The 21,353-nt window shown below is 43.2% G+C and overlaps 1 protein-coding gene across 3 annotated transcripts in view; it reads right to left on the reverse strand.

Moving 5' to 3' along the window:
* Window positions 1–21,353, reverse strand: part of abca2 (ATP-binding cassette, sub-family A (ABC1), member 2) — a 592,651-nt gene that overhangs the window by 42,690 nt on the left and 528,608 nt on the right. For all 3 annotated transcript variants that reach the window (XM_070862856.1, XM_070862855.1, XM_070862857.1), the window contains exons 36-40: window positions 21,183–21,298; window positions 9,658–9,805; window positions 6,065–6,188; window positions 2,007–2,139; window positions 1,050–1,170 (exon numbers count right to left, since the gene is read on the reverse strand). In XM_070862856.1, the coding sequence (XP_070718957.1) occupies window positions 1,050–1,170; window positions 2,007–2,139; window positions 6,065–6,188; window positions 9,658–9,805; window positions 21,183–21,298 (642 nt within the window). The remainder of the gene's footprint in view (window positions 1–1,049; window positions 1,171–2,006; window positions 2,140–6,064; window positions 6,189–9,657; window positions 9,806–21,182; window positions 21,299–21,353) is intronic.

The following is a 21,353-nucleotide window of genomic DNA, read 5'->3' on the forward strand; positions in this document are numbered from 1 at the left end:
GACGTAAAAGATCCCACGGCAGCCGGGAGAGGAGCCGGGAGAGTTCGCCCCGGTGTCCTGGACAAATATTTATCCCTCAACCAACATCACTAAAACAGATTATCTGGTCAATATCATATTGCTGTTTGAGGGACCTTGCTGTGTGCCGATTGGCTGCTGCATTTCCTATATTGGTGTGGATTTTGCGTTAGCGGCGAATGAACAGGGCTCGCCATTCATTATCCTTACAGTTGCCCACAGACATTTTGGGGGCTTTTGTGCGGCAACATATGGTCATCGGGAGTCTGAAGCACCATGCGCCCTCTACAGGGAATCCGGGACCTGCATGAATAGGGCAAGCAACAGTGTGTCTTCTCAACCAATCTGATTGAAGAATCCAGTACCATACCAAGAAGTGTAAGTTAGAATATTTAATTCAATCCAAAATTATGTACAGAAATAACGAGAGGGAAAGAAAGATGGGATTAACAAGAGACATAAAAAAAAAAGAGAAAGAAAAAGTAAAAAAAAAAGTTTAACTTCTCCAACAATATTTAAAATCGGAAGGATTGATTCTCCACATTTGTAAAAGTAAATTTTCAGGGCCAGAGAGGTTGTTTGGCAATAATTAAGACTCATCCCGCTGTTAAAAATTCACACACTTGAATGGACAAGCCCCAACTTTCTCTGGCATGTTCAGTGAGGATCTGGTGGGTAAGTACCACAACGTCATGGCCTTCATGTGTTTCAATGCCAAATTTCTCGGCAAGAGGTGTAGCGAAGCTTCAGGAGGAGCAGTGCATCTCAGTCAGCAACTTCCTGATTTCCACGTTTAAGTGACCATGTGCGGACGTCGGAAGTTGCTGTCTGATTTACACCTTAATAAGGGTGAGCGCTGACAGCCTCACAGTTATTCTTACTGCAAAACCCATTATAACAGTGACTACACTTCAAAAAAATAATACTTTATTGGCTCTAAATCACCTTGGGATGTCCTTGGGGCATGAAAGACGCTATATAAATGCAAGTCTTTCTTTCCTTTTTTAAAGACAGAGTTCCCAATGCCTTACCTTTGTCAGGTTCTGAATTTTAAGAACGTCAGTGTCTGCATCTCCTCGCAGCACACGTTTCCTCTCGTTGCCCACATCGATATCGTCATCTTCTATTGGCTTGTTAGAAACTGGCAACCGCCTGTTACACAGAAGGAGGAATTAGTGCTGAGGTGAAGCGAGACAGATGCTTAAAAACAAACGTTTAGAAACATGTACCATTACATATCTTCATTATTAAGGTGCATGCACTATACACCAGTAAGCTTGCTCATCCCAATATAAAAGAAATCACAAGATCACAATATACACTTGGATCAGAAAGTCCCTGAAGCCCATTTGCCATAATAGTAACAATCTCCCCATTACAGCACCTGCCACTTCTTCAATGAGTCTAATGTTCTGGCCTCATCTACCCATTTCAAGCAAATAGTGCACCACCCTCTGAGTAAAGAAATGTGCCCTGAACTTGTGTGCTCTTGTCCTGCAGTCTTGCTGCATCTGAAAGTACTGACTCGAAGTTTATTTGCTCTGCTCCATTAAGTATCTTGTAAAGGTCTACGATACCTTTTGAAACAGTTCTTCCAAGGCTGAAGAACTCCAATATACGCAGTCATTCCCCATAGCTCATGCTGCTAACACCAGGACCAGCCTCACAGCTCGTCCCTGCACCACTTCTAGAGTCTGGACCGCCTCTTACTTCTGATTTGACTTCCCTGGTTAAATTTGTTTGAATGATAGCTTAATGGAAGTTTTCATTACCTCCAAAGGGCCGGTGGGGGGGGGGGGGGGGTGGGCAGGAAAAGGGAACATATTTAGGACTGAGCAATTCATGTATTTTATCTGGGAACCACAAAGATGGTGGGACAAATGCACAAGATTCTGAGGCACTTCACTGATTTTTCTTCAAGTTGCAAGTCTAGATGGTACAGGAGCTTACAGATGGTATCTGTTCACTTGGACATATAACAAACTTACTGTGGCTTTCTGAAGAAGTTGTACTGGCACATGATCGTGATGAAAAAGCCCACAAACCCTTCGATTGTCATGGCAACGAGGCCTCGTGTCACAATGTCCCATTCAAAAGGAGATTTCATCTTGCCAAATTGGCCTGCAGGGAGAAATTATGCACATAAGAGCTAAACTCAAAGCATTTTACAGAATACTTAGGCCTCACACCATTCATTTTCCAATGGCAATATAAACACACGGTAACAGATTGTGTGGAAATAAAAGCACCAAAATCACCAAGAAAAGGCCTGATCTATTGATGTCTACGACCAATACTGCATACGAGAGCTTGGCTCTGTGTCCACATGTTGCCTAGGTGCATACATAAAGAATAATCACATAGGTGAGAGAATGGAGGACTACTAGCCACTGTGCATCTAGATCGCAGCACGAGTCAGAAATTATAGGAGAGCACAACAAAGGGTGAGGGACAGAAATTAATGTGCGTTGATTACTCCCCACTAACCCACGGAGGCAGTTGTGTGGAAAAGTTAATTGATTGGTTGAAATGGACAAGTGTATGCAGTTGCGCAGTCATTGGCTGCAACTTTTCCAGTGAATATATCCTTAAGTGTCATCTTGAGGGGTTGATTTTTCTTCTTCTTGTTGCAGCGATCGGATTGGTCACTGGAATTATATGTACTGGTGCTATTTTGCGCTTAGAGAAACCTGTCACTATGCCTAAAAGTCTTCAAACCAAACAACTGAGAAATTGACACGTGGAGTTTTGGTTTCCCTGATATGGAGTGCACACACTCTCTTTGTAGGGGCACACCCCAGTACACAAGAATCAAGTTGCAGTTTGGCAAGCATCAAGGATTAAATGTGCCCAGATTTACTGCTAAAGTTTAACCAGCTGAAACAACACACCCTTCCACACATTTTGCTACCCCAGCTGCTAACCTGACTCTCGGGACACAGGGCGAGGGTTCAAACCAAGTGTCCTGAACATCACCAACAGTGCCTGTGCCACTGAGTTCTGCTCCAGCAGCTTCCAATTGGGCAATTAGCCATTACGTTGGCACCAAAGTCTGGGGCAGTCGTTCCTGCGGGGGGCGGGGGGGGGGGGGGGGGCGGGGAAGCACGACTGAGATCTTGTAGACAGACCTTTCAGACTGACTCATAGACCACAGCACAAACCACAACACTGCCTGAGGTATACTTGTAGATATAACAGGTTTCTTGGCTTTCATTTCCTTGTTTTCTTTACTCAGCTCATTAACTCTCGGGAATGCACAACTGCAGCAGAACGGATGACATGATAGTGTGAAAAAGTACAATAGAGGATGTTTGGCCGTGGTTGCAGAAATGATACTAATGCAAAACTTAAGCCCAACTGGAAGTGGTTATTATTGTGTTCCTATCACAGATGAGGCTGCACACAGGGAGGTTAAAGTAACAGTGACCTCAATCTTTAATAAGACACTCCAGAGTGAGGAACAGGCCTTAGGGGCTGGCTTATATACAGTGCTCCCAAGGGATGCTGGGATCCCTTGGGACTTCAGGGGATGAGCTCCCTGGTGGCAGAACATGGGAGTGCATGCTTTATAGATACACAACAGAACTTGGCTGCTGCTGCCCTCCCCTGATGAGTCATCCCCCAACAGCACCCAAGGTGGTGTATCTGTTCTGGAGGGGGATGACCGCAGGGGACCCCTGCACTACCTTCCTTCCACTGCTTTGCCTGATGGTCACCCATTCCCTATCTGCCTGAATAACCTTTACCTGCGGTGTGACCAACTCACTAAACGTGCTATTCACGACATCCTCAGCATCGCGGATGCTCCAGAGTGAATCCATCCACAGCTCCAGTGCCGCAATGCGGTCTGTCAGGAGCTGCAGCTGGATGCACTTCCTGCACATATAGTCGTTAGGGACACTGGGAGCGTCCCTGACTTCCCACATAGCACAGGAGGAGCATGACATGGGTCTGGGCTCTCCTGCCATGACTTAACCCTTAAATTCACAAATCTGAAACTTAAATCGGTTTCTCTCCACAGATGCTGCCTAGGCTGCTGAGTATTTCCAGCATTTTCTGTTTATTATATCAAAGATGGTAAATCCTGGTGTTGTTATGGCATCCAAAGGTCAGTCACACTGAGCAGACAACCCCGCCTCAAGTCGAGTCTCGGTGCTTCCAATGCCACCGTTGTTGCTACGTTTGCTTTATGGCAGGTTTGCCACTGGAGGCCACCCTGTAAACTAAGTGAGGTATTGGTTTCTGTCCGACTCGAGTTGTTTTAACAGAGAAATTTCTGCTCACTGTGCTTGGTTTTTGTATATCTGCTTCTGTAACTTAAACTCCTTTTGCCTGACCAAGTGTATTGCTCCATCTGAACCTGGGGCCAAGATAGTGCTGCGGTGGGTCCCGAGTGTGTCTGGGAGGAGCAGGGGCAAATTGAGATCTCCATTACAAGGAGTCACGTCACCTGAGAAACACAACGGGCCGGAAATTGCGGCCTCTCCGGGTGCGTACGATGTGCGCTCGTGCCCAAAGAGGCCCCACAAGTCCCGGGTTTAGACGCGCAAAGCGCATGGGCCTAAACCCGGCACTTGCGATCTGTCAAAATTTCTTGACAGATCGCATGCATTCCCGGGAGAAGGGCCTGCGCGGGGAGAGTTGGGCTATTTGCCCAACACCTGCCCAGCGAATGTCCTTTAAACTCTTACGCCTTAAGCCTGCTTTTACCAGCGTAAAAAAATGTAATTTTATCACTAATTTTTATGTTAAAAACCCTGTCCATTAAGGCAAGTTTATTTTTAACCCTATTAAAACATTTCAAAAAAATTTTTTTTCTAAAACATTTAATTTAATTTCAATTAATTTTAAATATGTGGGGTATTTTTTTTTAATTTATGTATTGTGATTCTGTGTTTGGGGGGGAATTCTCATTGATAGTAATGGGAGCTCCGTACAAACAGAACTCACCATTATTATCAATGAGAATACTCCATTTTCATTGGTGGTCCAGGCCCACGTGATCCCAGGATGCCCCTAGGCTCCTGGGATGTGGGGCCTCTGTGCTGGGCTGTGTATCTAGGCCTCGAAGCCGAAGTGTTCGTTCCTCCGGGACCTCCAGGTACTTTCGTAAAAAATGTTTGGTTGGAAGCCTCCGACTGCAATTTCAGACCCATTACTGGCAAAGAATCCAGCTACCAGCAGGGGGCTGTCTAGATTCAGGAATATTATTACATTTTACATATACAGCTGGGATCTTGCTTCACCAAGGGGCAGCACCTCCAGTGTGAAGAGAAAGAAACTAGAAACATTTTTAACCCATCACACAAGTATATGTGGATAAAAAATCTTCACAATACTCCTTGTTTAAGTATATTAATCGCCACTGAACTATAGTTTTCATGTTTTCTCATCAGTCACAAGGTAATGTTAATTAATTTGTTCCCGTTCTCTCTGCTTTCCCACATTTCATTTCATCATGACATCTCTGCTCTTTGGTATTCTCTCCCAAACTCATCTACCTTCTCACCTCATCTACCCACCCTGTCTTCTAAAGCCTCATAAGCAACTGTCACTCTAACCTTCCCTTTGGCCCCTTTTTCCTCTCCCATGCCCACCCAACATTTCCTGTGCCATATCCCTCCGGAATTTCCTTATCGCCTGCTCACCGTTTCTCTCTCCTTGTTAAGAACTCAGATGTCCCTTTAGCGTAAGAACTGTTCTACAAGTATAAGCTTTGTTGTAACATTACACACATGGGTTTAGTTCTGCCTTTACTTTATTACTGCCCTCTTCTGTAGAGCAAAAACTAATTGGAACCCACAAAAAAAGATCCCCAAGAATCAGTGTGTAAACCAATTGATTCTCACCGACACTGGGGTGAACTTGCCTGCAACCTGTTACCGTATCAGTCCCAGAGTCCACTAACGAAAGCAGATGGCTCTACAAAGGAGGCCTGGAAATGCAATATCAGCATTGAAACACTCTGTGGCGAAATACTTACTTTTCCAGTTACCTTCCCTTTTAATGGTCAGCTTGTAGTTCTGGGTAACACTTCTATATTTACCTATTTTTGCGTAGTATTCATTGATATACTCATTGTAGGCCATCTCCATCAGTCCATGGCCCAGATTATAATTCGGGAAAATGAGGAAACAGGATTTCAGGTAGCCGTTCACAGCTTTCAGATCCTGTGGAGGGAAACACGAGAAAATGAATGACGTTGGAAACATACACAACTGTATCTCACCAAAGGGAGATCATGGAACTTTGTAATAGCATAATTGCTTAAAAACGGAAGATAGGACTCTCCCAGTGTAGACTGGAAAAGAAATACACAATGATATCAAATCTCATAGTTCAATGGAGTACTACCACTTCAGAATCATCATCAGCAGGGGGTAGCTGTCTGTGTCCTCCAGTTATTTTCATGGGGTGGTGCGTCAATACTTTGAACCATCTGAGCACAAACATACACCCCTCTGCCCCCAATTAAACACATTACCAGCGAAGAATCCGGCTACTCAGCAAGGTGTTGTCCAGATCTAAGAATATTATTACATTTCAATTATACATGGCAGAGGGATCACCAAGAATCTCTGCCTTGGAAGGAGGGGGTTTGATGAGAGTGGGAAATGTTTTGACCTACCCTAAACCTACTCGCAGTTAAAAATCCCCCCTACATATCAGCCTTGGCTCAGTGGTAGCATTCTCGCCTCGGAGTCAGAGTGTTGTGGCTTCAAGCCCCACTCCAGAAACTTGAGCATATAGTCTAGGCTGAGATTTCAGTGCAGTACTGAGGAAGTGCTGCACTGTTAGAGTTTCCCTCTTTCGGATGAAATGTTAAACCGAGGTCCCGCCTGCACTTTCAGATGGATGTTAAAAATCCCATAGCACTATTCAAAGAACAGCAGGGGAGTTTCTCCCCTATGTCTTAACCAACATTCACCCCTCAACCAACATCACTTAAAAAAAACAGCTTATCTGGTTATTACCTCATTGCTGTTTGTGGGACCTACATGCAAATTGCTTGTTGCATTTCTCCACAATACAACAATGACAACACTTCAAAAGTACTTCATTGGCTCTAAAGAGCTTTGGAATGTGCTGAGGTTGTGAAAGGTGCTATATAAATGCGAGTTCTTTCTCTCTCTCTATGTTGCTGAATTTTTGAAGCGGTATCACTCAACTAAATCTACCGCAAGCCACTCGTGATTACTTTGTTTAATTCTGTATTATCAGTTGGAAAATGGCAAGGATTTAAAAAAAATTCTGAACTGTTTTATCACTCATTTAATGCTTACTCCCATCTGCATTATTCCCTTTCTTTTCTAGTAATTCTTCCTCCCCCTCCTGAAGCCTCTGATACCTCACCCAAGTGGCCATTCTTCATATGTTACCTTAGATTCTCATTGTTATTTTCAAATACCTTCATGGCTTCACCCTTCCCGACCTCTGTAATCTCCTCCAGCCCCACAACCCCCCGAGATACCTGCGCTCCTCTAATTCTGACCTCGAGCATCCCTGATTAGAATCGCTCAACCATTGGTGGTCGTGCCTTCTGTTGTGCAGACCCCAAGCTCTGGAACTCCCTGCCTAAACCTCTCTTTTCTCCTTCAAGTCGCTCCTTAAGACATATCTCTTTGACCAAGCTTTTGGTTACCTGCGCTAATTTCTACTAATTATGTGGCTCGGTGTCAAATTTTTTATCTCATAATACTCCTCCTGTAAAGCACCTTGGGACGTTTTACTATGTTAAAAACGCTATATAAATACAAATTGTTATTGGTGTTGTTGTAGAGAGTGACTGCCAGAAAGGGACGGGGTGACACAGCCAACTATGATCTGCTTTGGAGATCTGGTCCTATCTACTTCCTGCAGGGGCCACTGGGTAGTGATCAGGAGCTTGGACCAATATTCAACTCCCTAACCCAGAGAATTGAGGCCCATTGTATCACCCACACTGTTGGCCAGCTTAGATGAGCAAACACAATACAGGCCAGAGATTGAACCTTGAATCTAACGGTCTTTATGAACCAGCTGAGCAATTAGGTGACTCTTTGCCTCTTCCCTCAGAGTTGCATTCCTATGACAGCTTTATCATCACCTAAAACATTTGCAAAAGGGATAGATTGATTAAAGACTGAGAAAATAATATTCATCATTCAGTCTCTGGACCCCAATAGTGAAATCAAATCTATAACACATCATGAAATGTATGTATTACACTCTGACATACAAGGGCCAATTTTGTAAAACTGTGTTCGCTGTCAGGGCTCTCAGATATTTTCTCCCAGAGGGTGAGATTCCCTGCCACGAGAGTGTTATTGAAAAATCTGAACTATAATTGTTAGCAATTGACACATATCCAATACTGGAACTAGAGAGACATTCTGAAACCAAACACAGGCAATAAGAACCACAAGGTAGTCTCATATCATAGTTTGGGAATCAGAACACATGACCCTTCGAGAGCTCATCTCTGACAGAAATAGCCAAGTTCTGTATGACCAACAAATGAAATTTCATTCGTATAGTGCCTTATCATGGTCATAGGACGTTCCGAAGCACTTCACACCCAATTACGGTCTTTAAAAAAAAATGTATTATCACTGTTGTTTAGGCAAAAGTGGCAGCCAATTTGTGCACAGCAAGATCCCACAAACAGCACATACGCTTTCGGTAATAAAAACTGAAAATGCTGGAAACACTCTTATTTCCAGCCTCTGCAGTATTTTGTTTTTGTATTACTGTTTGTGGTGATTTTGGCTGAAGGAAGAATTTGGCCAGGATAGCAGAACTGCTAAAATCGTGCCATGGGCTCTTTTACATCCACATTAACAGGCTTGGTTTAATAAGTCGCTGAGGCTTGAAGAAGAGTCTTACGATTAGTATTCCTTTGAAAAAGATTGCAAAGAATGTTCAAATTTAATATCCTTTGATTTTGGTGCTTTCTTTACGCTTTTGGCTAACTTTGTTCAATCAGTGACTGCTGATGGCCTTTGTAGGTATGCTACCTATGTATGGGAGACATGACTGAAGTATATTAATAAGTGTATTAATAGGGTAGAAGCAGCCCATAGCCAAGAGTACTTCATTATTTCAAATTTGTGTTTTGTTCATCTTCACACTATTGGGTCAGTAAGTCTGCCTGACCGGTGGGAGAGCGATCAATACGATGACTGCAGCTGTTCAAGGAGAAGGCCCACCAATCACCATCTTCTCAGGGCAATTAGGGATGGTCAATAATATGCAGCATTGACAGCAACGCCACATCCCAGAACAAATATATATATCTATATATATATATAGATATATATATTTTTAAATTCAGCGATGACTGCAGCAGCCCTATTTAAACAGAAGTACTTAATGAAAACAAAGGAAAAAAATAATAATTCTTTACAACTGTTTTGCTTTTAAAGGCCGTACTATAGGTAGGACTCAAGATCTAAAAACATTGGCATTATAATATACTTGGTCAAACATGACGAGAGAGTGGTTTAAGGCAGTAATCTGATAAATGTGCTGCATCAGATGGTTGCCAACCACTTGGCTTTTGCTCTCAGACTTGCTCATTGCAGAAAATGGGTCTGAAGGAAAAGTGGAGGAGCAGGAGAAGGAAGGGGTACAAAAGACTTACACTGCTCAAGCACCCACCTTATCATGTTCAAAGAGTTGAAGCAGGAAGGTGGCAACGGTTGCTGTGATACCGATGAAGAGGTTGATGACAATCAGGAACACGTAGGCTGTACTGGGAACCTCAAACCAGAAGGAAGCTGGATACATGATTGGAGTGATCGACCAACTGTGGAGCAAGCAGCAATAGTAAAGATCAATGACCATGCCCCTGCTTTTCAAGTTTGTGCTCCTCCCTGTGTTTTGGTCCATCACAAAATGTTGCCCACCAAGCGGCTCCAGAGGGGTGGGGTTAAAAGCTCTCTACCAATGACACGCTGTAACTGCGCTAAAAGAGACCAGCTGGTCTCGCCTGCTGACTTTCTCTGAATGGAATCTTCTTGGTCTCACTCTGTACCGTCCCAATAGCCAGGATGATTGAACATTCACAAAATGGGGAATTGCAGCTATGAATGTGGTACAAACTCACATCTTACGACACTGTGGTACATTGCATTGGCAGATCAGTGATCTGTGTCACCTGGATATGGGAGGGTGTGCAAGGGATAAGAAATTTCAAAAACTTTTACCAAGCTGGCTTTTGAAAGTTATTGCTATCTTGTGAGAATATAGTAGGTGGCATTGAGACAATGTTGGTTAGAGTGGGGACGATACTAAAAAGTAGTTTAGATTTTCTTCGGGAATCAGGAACACCGTTGTTTTGAAGTCCCCCAGGTACTTGTATTGCCACTGAATGAACTGAGCATTACAGGCCTGATTTGGGCAGCCAGGTAAAATCCAGATGGTTGATCAGACAATGAGTGGAACCTGAAGACTGTGCATGAGGGTGGAGCACTGTGCTAATATTATAAAACAAATCTTAATATTTAGAAATGATCCTGGAGACTCACCAGAATCCAATTGCCAAGTAACTAAGCTCAAACCAGTGGGTAATATATCAGCTTATAATATTTCATATATCAGGAAACAAATTATTGTGTTCCAATTATTGCTGGGATCCCTTGGGACTCAGGGTATGCACTTCCTGGTGGTGGAACATGGGAGTGCATGCTTTACAGATACACAACACAAATCAATACCAAAGTCTTAAAATCTGCTTTTTATATTGTCTACATTTTCAAACCTAATGATTGCTCTCAGTGCTCAAGACATTCTTCACAGTGGGGTGCTGTAGGGATCGGTGCTGGGGCCTCAAGTATTTACAATCTATCTTAATGAATTGGATGAAGGGAGTGTAATGTAGCCAAGTTTCCTGATGATACAATGATGGGTGGGAGAGCAAATTGTGAGGAGGACACAAGAAATCTGCAAAGGGATATAGACAGGCTAAGTAAGTGGGCAAACATTTGGCAGAAGGGAAACTAAAACTAGGGGACATAGTCTCAGAATAAGGGACCGTCCATTTAAAACTGAGATGAGGAAGAATTTCTTCTCAGAGGATTGTAAATCTATGGAATTCTTTGCCCAGAAAGCTGTGCAGGCTGGGTCATTGAATATATTTAAGGCGGAGATAGACAGATTTTTGAGCGTTAGGGGAATAAAGGGTTATGGGGAGCGGGCAGGGAAGTGGAGCTGAGTCCATGATCAGATCAGCAGTGATCTTATTGAATGGCGCAGCAGGTTCAAGGGGCCAGGTGACATACTCCTGCTCCTATTTCTTATGTTCTTATGTTTTTAATGTGGGAAAATGTGAGGTTATCCACTTTGGCAGAAATAATAGAAAAGCAAGTTACAATTTAAATGGGGAAAAATTGCAAAGTGCTGCAGTACAGAGGGATGTGGGGGTCCGTGAGCATGAAACACAAAAAGTTAGTATGCAGGTACAGCAAGTAATCAGGAAGGCAAATGGAATGTTGGCCTTTATTGCAAGGGGGATAGAGTATAAAAGCAGAAAAGTCCTGCTACAACTGTACAGGGTATTGGTGAGGTCACATCTAGAGTACTGCATACAGTTTTGGTCTCTGTATTCTATGAAAGATATACTTGCATTGGAGGCTGTTCAGAGAAGGTTCACTCGGTTGATTCCAGAGATGACGGGGTTGACTTATGAAGCTAGATTGACTAAGTTGGGCCTATACTCATTGGAGTTCAGAAGAATGAGAGGTGATCTTATCGAAACATATAAGATAATGAGGGGGCTCGACAAGGTGGATGCAGAGAGGATATTTCCACTCATAGGGGAATCTAAAACTAGGGGACATAGGGCCCAAATTTGGCCCTCCCATTTTTCCAGTGCACTCATGTGAGATGCAACTTCCTACGATCAAAATGACGCCAAAGAGATTTCCTGGGATTCTGGCCCCTCTGCTGACTCTCCCGGGGCTTGGTGCGGTGTGACAAATCCATTGGGGGGGGGGCGCGGAGCTAGGGCCCTGCGCCTAAAAGAGTGCCGGCAGCTGTCCGCATGTACAGTAGAGCATTCACGCATGCGCAGTAGCTGCTGCCGTGATTGTGATGATGTGTGCCTGCTGCGTGGGTCCCAACGCGTCCTACTCCTATCCCAGGGCCTAGTGGCCTGCCACACAGGCCGGCCACTGCCTTCCCATGTTGAGGGCTACAAGAAACAGGCTGGTGTGGGGAGACTTTTGATCCGGGTGAGGGTGGGGGGGGGGGGGGGGAGGAGAAGGAGGAGAGTTTTGATCCGGGAGAGGAGAAAGTAGAGTTTTTATGGGGGTGGTGGGGGGAGGAAGAGAGTTTTGATCCAGGGGGGAGGAGAGAGGAGAGTTTTGATGGAGAGGGGGTACGGGAGCGGGGGAGGGTGTGATAACTGAGTAGCCAGTAATTTTAATGAGCTTACTCAAGACTTTCCTTAATCCTGTTCATGAAAAAACTTTCCTACAAGTAGGGGGTACTTCTATTTTTTATTTGGATATTTTGAAAAAATTATGTAAATATGTTTTGCCTTTTTCCTTCTTTTATTTTTGTAGTTTAAGCTTCCATGATTGCTTCTGTTGTATAGTAAATTAACTTTGCGAAGTTTGTCAGTCCTGTATAGCTGTTTGATCCTATTCACATTCTTTAGTCAAGTCAGTAAGTACCAACCTGCGCTGATTTTTTTAACTCTCCGCAAGGGTTTTCTGTGCGGCCACAAGTGGCCACATGCGCTGGCCTAAGTTAGTTTGGAGCAATTATTAGCTGTCCAAACTGGCTTAAATGGCCAAAATGGGCGTAGGTAGCTGGTAACGCCCCCTTTTGAAAACAAAACAAAACTAAAAAAAAATCCTAACTAACTCACTTACACTGGCGCAAATTAAATGTGCAGAATGGGGATTTTTAAGATATTCCAGAAAAAACAAGTTGCTCCAAAAAAAAAAACGGAGTAACCCCTGAGCAAATTTGGACCCTTTGTCTCAGAATAAGGGGTCACCCATTTCAAAGTGAGATGAAGAGGAATTTCTTCTCTCACAGGGTTGTAAATCTGTGGAATTTTCTGCCCCAGAGAGCTGTGGAGTCTGGGTCTTCGAATATACTTAAGGTGGAGATTGACAGATTTTTGAGCGAAAAGGGAATAAAGGGTTATGGGGAGCGGGCAGGGAAGTGGAGCCGAGTCCATGATCAGATCAGCTACGATCTTATTAAATTGTGGAGCAGGCTCGAGGGACCAAATGGCCTATTCCTGCTCCTATTTCTTATGTTCTTACAAGATGTCTGGGAGTTCACCAACTTGATTTTACGCATCAGTGATTTTGATTGTGTGATCTTTCAGGAGTTTTTTTTTTCCAGAAGTTTCTTATTCAGATGAATCAAATATAAAAAATTTATAAAAAGTAAAAAACTGAATGTAGTGCTGATGGGACATTCACAGGCATATCAACAAGGAACAAGCAACCGGGGTCAGAAGTGTCAATTTGACACTTTATAAACAATTGCCTCGTTCCTTATTTTTTTTAGTGAGTCTGTGCCATTTTTTGAGAATTATGTGCCATGAACTCCTATCAATCACTTGCGAGGTGGCTTTAATTCCCGTCATCTGGGCTGCTTTAGCAATCAGTCTTTCTGCAGTGATGTTGCCTAAACCTGTACTGGGCTGTGGAACGATTCTCCTGCCATTTGATCAGGTCACTCGGCCTGGGATTTAGTGTTGGCTGTGAATTCAAACACATGAAAAGTAACACTACCATGACCATCACTTTTTCCTGCTCCCAGGGGAAATTTTCACACATTCTCCTTGAAGAAACTGAAGTCCACCACACAGCCTGCGAGTATTCCCAGATCCCGGTTAATTCCCAGGAGTACATATTTTCCAACTGGGAGGTGCATCGAAGCCATCTATACAAAATTACTTTCTTCCAAGATCGAATGTATCGATGTACGTTTCATTGAAAACTATAATTGTAGTATATTCTGTACAATATCACAAACGCACCCTTACATGATGGCTCTTAACATAGGAACTTGCCAGGTGACCTGTCATCTGATGCCTTTATTGTATTTACAACAATGGCTGCATTACCACAGTAGTCCACTAGGTGGAGCAGAAGTCCACTAAATGGAGCTATATATTACAATAGTCCTGATTTTTTTTCTCAGTTACAGATATCACTCCGGAATGAGAGTGGCACAGGCAACATTAGTCCAGTTGGGAGAGAAGAGATAGGGAGAGGATGATGTCCTTTATGAGCTAAAATCCATAATAATTCATAGTAACTGGGGAAATCTGCTCAATCAAGGGCCGATGGGCTCTAAATGCAACCTTTTGATGAGGTCACTGCTTGATATAAATCAATAACGAAACACATTCAATTTGCAGTTAGAAGAATATGAAATGACAACCACTTTAAATCGAGAAGAGTGTTCTTTCTGAGGGTAGGGGTTGCATTTCTCTCTTTTTTTCTCTCAAAACCTAACACGTGCTCCTTCTATTTAAACCCCAAGCCCCTCTCAAAGCTGAGATTTTATCCTTAAAATTAGATAAAATTACATGTTACAAATATTAAGCACTTGTTAAAACTGATGCATAAAAGAAAGCATTGGTGCAAATCTATTACAAATAATATCTAATTTAAAGGTTCTTTTGAAAATGAGTAACATCCCAAAACTCTATTTTGCATTATCCAAAGGATGACCATTTTTACATAAGACACAATTTATTCAACCATCAACACCTCCACATGAATAAAGCAATGGGCCGTAATTTGCGGTTCCTACGGGAGTGTACGAGGTGCGCACGCCCATAATGGCTGCACAATTTCAGGGTTTAGGCAGCACTACACATGCACTAAAACCCAGAACTTGCAATCTGTCAAGACGGATCGTACGTATTCCCCGGGAAAAGGGCCTCCGCGGGTGGAGAGTTGGGCTATCTGCCCAACTTCTGCCCAGCGAAAGCCCGTGAAATTCTTATGCCTGGTAAAAGCAGGTGGAAGGCCTGCTATTACCAGCGTAAAAGCTTAAATAACATAAAAATAAAAATGTTAGCAATTATTTATACATTAAAAGCCCTGTGCAATAAGGCAAGTTTATTTTTAGCCGTTAAAACATGTTCATTTATTTTTCAAAAATGTAATTTGTTTTAAATATTTAATTAAATGTCATTTTAATTATTTTTAAATATACAATTTTTAAAATTTGATGTAGAGATGTATTTTTTAATGTGATCCCCATTCATGCTTATGGGCTTTCCATGCATACGGTCTCCCCATAAGCATGAAGGGGGATTCCTGGCTTTGATTGGCTGGGCCTGCGCACGTGATCCCCAGGGCGCTTGCGAACCGCATGCCTACGCATAGGGGCCTAGGAGCGCGAGTCTCCGTGGATTCTGAGGCAGAAGATAAGCGTGTGGATTTTTTGCTGGTCAGAGGCATCCGTCCGTGGGCAGCCTCTGACCGCAAATTCAGCCCCAACAATATGTGAACCAAAGCTTTGTCATTTCAATAACTGCAAGTACGCATGAGTTGATGGTGAAATATAAACAAGCAAATTGTTCTCTGATTTGGGAAGAGAGTCTGTCACAATTTAATGCTTTGACTAGAGGTCTCTTTCATGCTTTGTGAACTCTCAGCACTAATACTGATAGAGAATTCAAGCAAGCTGCAAGGATCTGTGAGAAAACACAGATAGCAGTTAGATTGTGTAGGTGTGAGATAGCACAATGCCTTAAGCATCAATCACACTTGACATCTCAGGACTTTGGGCTGAGAGCCAACCATGGGTTAACAACACATATTATTGAATCAATTGAGCCAATACGATCAAAGGGGGCGAGTTCATTATTGTCAATTGATCCAGGTATAAATTCAGCCATTTAAGCCATGTGCTCCAATGTGTAACAAAGGCCTGGCATTCAGCCAGAAGCTGTCGAAGCTGCTGAAATAAAGTTACGTTAAACTACCACCAGAATTCAAATCTAATTGAGAATTAAGAGATCCAACAACTGACAATATTTGACAGCAAAAGTACAGGAAAGGAAGCATTGCAGCAAAAATGGCCTTCAGTAGAACAGGAATTTAGTCTCAACAACTGTCCCAATTTTGGGATTCACACTGCCACCCTCCCTCCTCCTCCTCCAAGATGGTTTCATAATCACCAATGGTATCGTATTTTGTGTCAGGAAAGAGCTAGGAGTTTTTTTTCTCCCCTGAGATGGAGAGCTCCAATGAATAATTTGACCACTGAAATACAGGATTATGAAGCTTTATGTCCAATCGAAGTTGGATTTCCAGCTTTTGAAGTTCAAAGAAGTCAAAGTGAAAGGAAGATGGCACAATAATGTAACAGATATAATGCAAAATATGACATAATATGGTATCACCAGATCTGCTGTTGACTTGTTGCAGACTATCAGAAATACTTTAATTTTTATTTGTATTATTTTGAATTGTGTCCAATTTGGACCTTTTCCAATGGTGTCCAATGGTAGTTGGACACCATTGGAAAAGATCATCTTCAGCTGCTTCATCAATGACCTTCCCTCCATCATAAGGTCAGAAGTGGGGATGTCTGATGATGATTACACAGTGTTCAGTTCCATTTGCAACCCCCTCAGAAAATGAAGCAGTCCAGCCCGCATGCAGCAAAACTGGGACGACATTCAGGCTTGGGCTGATAAGTGTCAAGTAACATTCGTGCCACACAAGTGCCAGGCAATGACCATCTTCAACAGACCCGAGTCTAACCACTTCCCCATGATATTCAGCAGCATTACCATCACCGAATCCGCCACCATCAACATCCTGGGGGCCATCATTGACCAGAAACTTAACTGGACCAGTCACATAAATACTATGGCAAGAAGAGTGGGTCCGAGGCTGGGTATTATGCGGCGAGTGTCTCACCTCCAGACTCCCCAAAGCCTTTCCACCATCGACAAGGCCTAAGTCAGGAGTGTGATGGAATACTCTCTACTTGCCTAGATGAGTGCAGCTCCAACAACAATCAAGAAGCTCGACACCATCCAGGACAAAGCAGCCCGCTTGATTGGCACCCCATCCACCACCTTAAACATTCACTCCCTCCACCACCGACGCACTATGGCTGCAGTGTGTACCCTCTACAAGATGCACTGCAGCAACTCACCAAGGCTTATTCGGCAGTACCTCTCAAACCTATGTCTTTTACCACCTAGAAGGACAAAGGTAGCAGGCACATGGGAGCACCATCACCTCCAAGTTCCGCACCATCCAGACTTGGAAATATATCACCATTCCTTCATTGTCGCTGTGTCTAAATCCTGGAACTCCCTCCCGAACAGCATTGTGGGAGTAACTTCACCACATGGACTGCAACGGTTCAAGAACATGGCTCACCACCATCTTCTCAAGGGCAACTAGGGATGGGCAATAAATGCCAGCGACGCTCACATCTCAGAAAAAAAAGTAACCAACTTAAATAAGGATGTATCTAACATTGGTTCCAAATACTCCCTTCAAGGGCACTGAGTTACGATACAATCTAAGGCTTGTGTTTCAAATTTAATGCTCCTAGTTGGATGTTCCACACTTCACCATTCTGAATGACTGCATTGCTTTCACTGAACTTTGGTCACATTTTCTCTCGGTTATTGTTTTACGTGTATAATAACTCTGGGTAGAAAACCCATCACGGGCATCTTGTTTTAGTTAACACACCTTTCCATTTAATCAGATCTTTGATGTTTTCCATGGAAATATTTTGTTTTTGTTTCTTTTAAAGTCAAACTACCGCACCCAGAATATGTTTGTGCTCTAATTACTGACTCCATTTCAGAAATAAAAGTGCTTTAAACTGTATTTATTTTTGGTGCCAGCAATAGAATCAAAATAAAACTGAAAGGAATGTAAAGGCTATTTTTGGGAGATTAAATTTCCTTCATAAACTTGTAAAGAATGACTATTGCCAACAGTGACGAGAGTGGTTGGCCTGATCTCCATATCCAATGACACTGTAAATTCATTCATGGACATTTCATCTGTTTGGTATTTTCAATATAGGAAATCTTTACAAACACGCCCAAGCGTGTTTGTAAGGCTTTTGATAGAGTAGATAGAGAGGAACGGTTTCCACTGCCAGGAGTGTTGGTAACTCGAAGACACAGATTTAATATAATTGGCAAAAAATCCAGAGGGTGCAATGAGGGGAAAAAAATTACGCAGCGAGTGGTTATGATCTGGAATGCATGGCCTGAAAAGGTGGTAGAAACAGGTTCAATAATAACTTGAAAAGGGAATTGGATGTATACTTGTAAAGGAGAAATTTTCAGGGCTATGGGGAAAGAGCAGGGAAATTGGACTAATTGGGTAGCTCTTTGAAAGAGCTAGAACAGACTTGATGGTCTGTATGGCCTCCTTCTATGCTGTAAGATTCAATGATTCTAAATGCCACTACAGGGAGACCAAAGAATTCTTACGAGCAAATGGTCTTGAAGTAAAAGTTATTAACAAGGTTGAAATTTGCTTGCTTATGTTGTACATCATAATAAATAATAGATACATTTCCTGTGAAATTCAACAATCTGCCTTCAACTTATATAACTCCTGTGGATACTTCTCAGACCAGTGTGGTATGGCGTTAAACCTACGACATGCTCTACATGATAAGGAGCAAAAAGAACATTTGAGGAATTGATGATAACCAGACAAGATCTTAAGTAGTAACCAGAAAGGGTTATTTGGTCTTGTCTACCTTAATAAACTATCTGGGTCTGAAATTTATTCCACCCGAAACGGGTCACACCTACCGCTTTTCATGGGGCGGACGATCCGGAGAAATTCAGCTCTTTGGCTTTTGTTTGCGGTCGGAGCGGTGTTGGTGTGGGGAGAGAAGCGGAGCTGTGGTCGGGTCGGAGTAGCGGGGCGGAAGTGGGGCCACTTTAGTGGCAAACACTGGGCCACCAGGGAGGGTTTTGGCCGGGCCAGTGGCCTAGCACCCAAGAGGGGGTTACCAGGCTGCCTGTTGGCGGCCCGGCTAAATTCGTGGGCATAATTGTCGGCCCGACCTGGCAGTCGGCCGACAATAAAAAATAAAATGGAGTCGCTGCCGCCAGGGGCAATTTCGGAAAGGGGTTGGACCGTGCACGACGCGGCAGGAAAATGGGCGGGGTGGAGGGCAATATCCAAAATGACGGCCCCTCTGCGGCGACTAGTCTGCACCGACCCTTGGCTGCCGCTTTCAGGCCTTAAAGAAATGGTCAATTTTGGTCCCTCTAATATTAAAGGTTCTTTTGAAATGGTTATATCCAAAAACACAATTTTGCATTATCCAAACGATGACCATTTTTACACATTCCACGATTTATTCAACCATCAACACCTCCACTCGCCTCAACATGAAAAATACAATGTGTGAATCTCAGTGCTGTCATTTCAATAACTGCAAGTACTCATGAGTTGATGGGAAAATACAAACAAGTAAATTGTTCTCTGATTTGGGAAGAGAGAATCAGTCACAATTTAGTGCTTTGACTAGAAGTTCCTTTCATGCTTTGTGAACTCACAGCACTAATATTGACAATACTTGAAAGCAAGAGTACAGGAAAAAAAGCATTGCAGCAAAAATGTCTATCAGTAGAACAAGAATTTAGTCTCAACAACCGTCCCAATTTTGGGGTTCACACTGTCACCCTCCCTCCCTCCTCCTCTTCCACATAAAGGTGACTTTGACCATGGACTTTTCTCCATCTGTCAATGAGGCTTCATAATCACCAATAGTGTAGTATTTAGAATCATAGAAATTTACAGCACGGAAGGAGGCCATTACTGCCCATCGTGTTCATGCCGGCCGATAAAGAGCTATACACCTTAATCCCACTTTCCAGCGTTTGGTCCATAGCCTTGTAGGTTACGGCATTTCAAGTGCACATCCAGGTACTTTTTAAATGTGGTGAGGGTTTCTGCCTCTACCATCCTTTCAGGCAGAGTTCCAGACCCTCACTACACTCAGGGTGAAAAATATTCCCCTCAAATCCCCTCTAACTTCCCACGAATTACTTTAAATCTATGCCCTCTGATTGTTGACCCCTCTGCCAAGGAAAATAGGTCTTTCCTATCCACCCTATCGAGGCCCCTTATAACTTTATACACCTCAATTAGGTCTCCCCTCAGCCTCCTCTGTTCCAAAGAAAACAACCCCAGCCTATCCAATTTTTCCTCATAGCTAAAATTCTCCAATCCAGGCAACATCCTCGTCAATCTCCTCTGTACCAAAGCAATCACATCTTTCCTGTAATGCGGTGACCAGAACTGCACGCGGTACTCTAGCTGTGGCCTAACCAGTGTTTTATACAGTTCAAGCATAACCTCCTTGCTCTTGTATTCTATCCCTCGGCTAATAAAGGCAAATATTTTGTATGCCTTCTTCACTACCTCTCCTGCTACCTACAGGGATCTGTGGACATACACTCCAAGCTCCCTTTGTTCCTCTAAACTTCCCACTGTCCTACCATTTATGCTACGATGTTTAAAATACAACAGAGGTGTTCTTCAACCTGGCTCTCTGTTTGACTGGAGGACGACACCAACCTTGTTTGGGATTCCTCTATCCGCTGTCAGGGGGTGAAGAGTTATTTAAAAATACATGCCGGAGGTTTCTTCTTTGTGGTTTAGTTTTCTCCCGTCGCTCCTGGACTTGCTGCAGTTACATGTGCGCAACAGCCATCGAGTACCTCCCCAAAGTGTGATCCTGGATGGCAAGTGCCACCGGCTATTTCATGGTGGAAGGCATTACAGTTGAGCCAACTTCCGCTCTTGCCCGACACCCACGCAGACACACTTTCAGCAGAGGTCACCACATAGCGGCCAGGAACAAGCTCCTCTGACCAACTATAGCGCACCATTTGCTGTGCTGGCGGAGGTTGACCCACTCAGCACAGAATGGGAATGAACTTTCTGGTCTGCACAAAATTCCCACTAGGCCTAAAGGAGATCACTATGGTCAACATCCAAGCCACAACACCAGAATTGCTGACTTTGAAAACATGGGGCTGGCATAAATTTGGCAGAAAAATCAAAAAGAATATCACAATTTGTAATGTTATGAACATCATACTTTTAATAAAGACTACATTAAGATTAATGGTTTATTTTGTTCGTTTAGCTTCTGGATTTAATTCACAGCTGTATCACATGACTTACCCATATAGCAAGAAGAGTGCGAGGACTGCTGGGAAGTTGGTGGGCGATGTGTAGGCTGGCAGATCAAATACAAAGAGAATGATGATGCAGCAGGTCGCTGGTACCAAGTAATTCAACTGGGAGATACAGATAAAGAGGAAGGGGAAAAATAAATTGTGAATGAACAAGCCA

This window comes from Pristiophorus japonicus, chromosome 20 (assembly GCF_044704955.1).
Source record: "Pristiophorus japonicus isolate sPriJap1 chromosome 20, sPriJap1.hap1, whole genome shotgun sequence".
NCBI classification, from domain to species: domain Eukaryota; kingdom Metazoa; phylum Chordata; class Chondrichthyes; family Pristiophoridae; genus Pristiophorus; species Pristiophorus japonicus.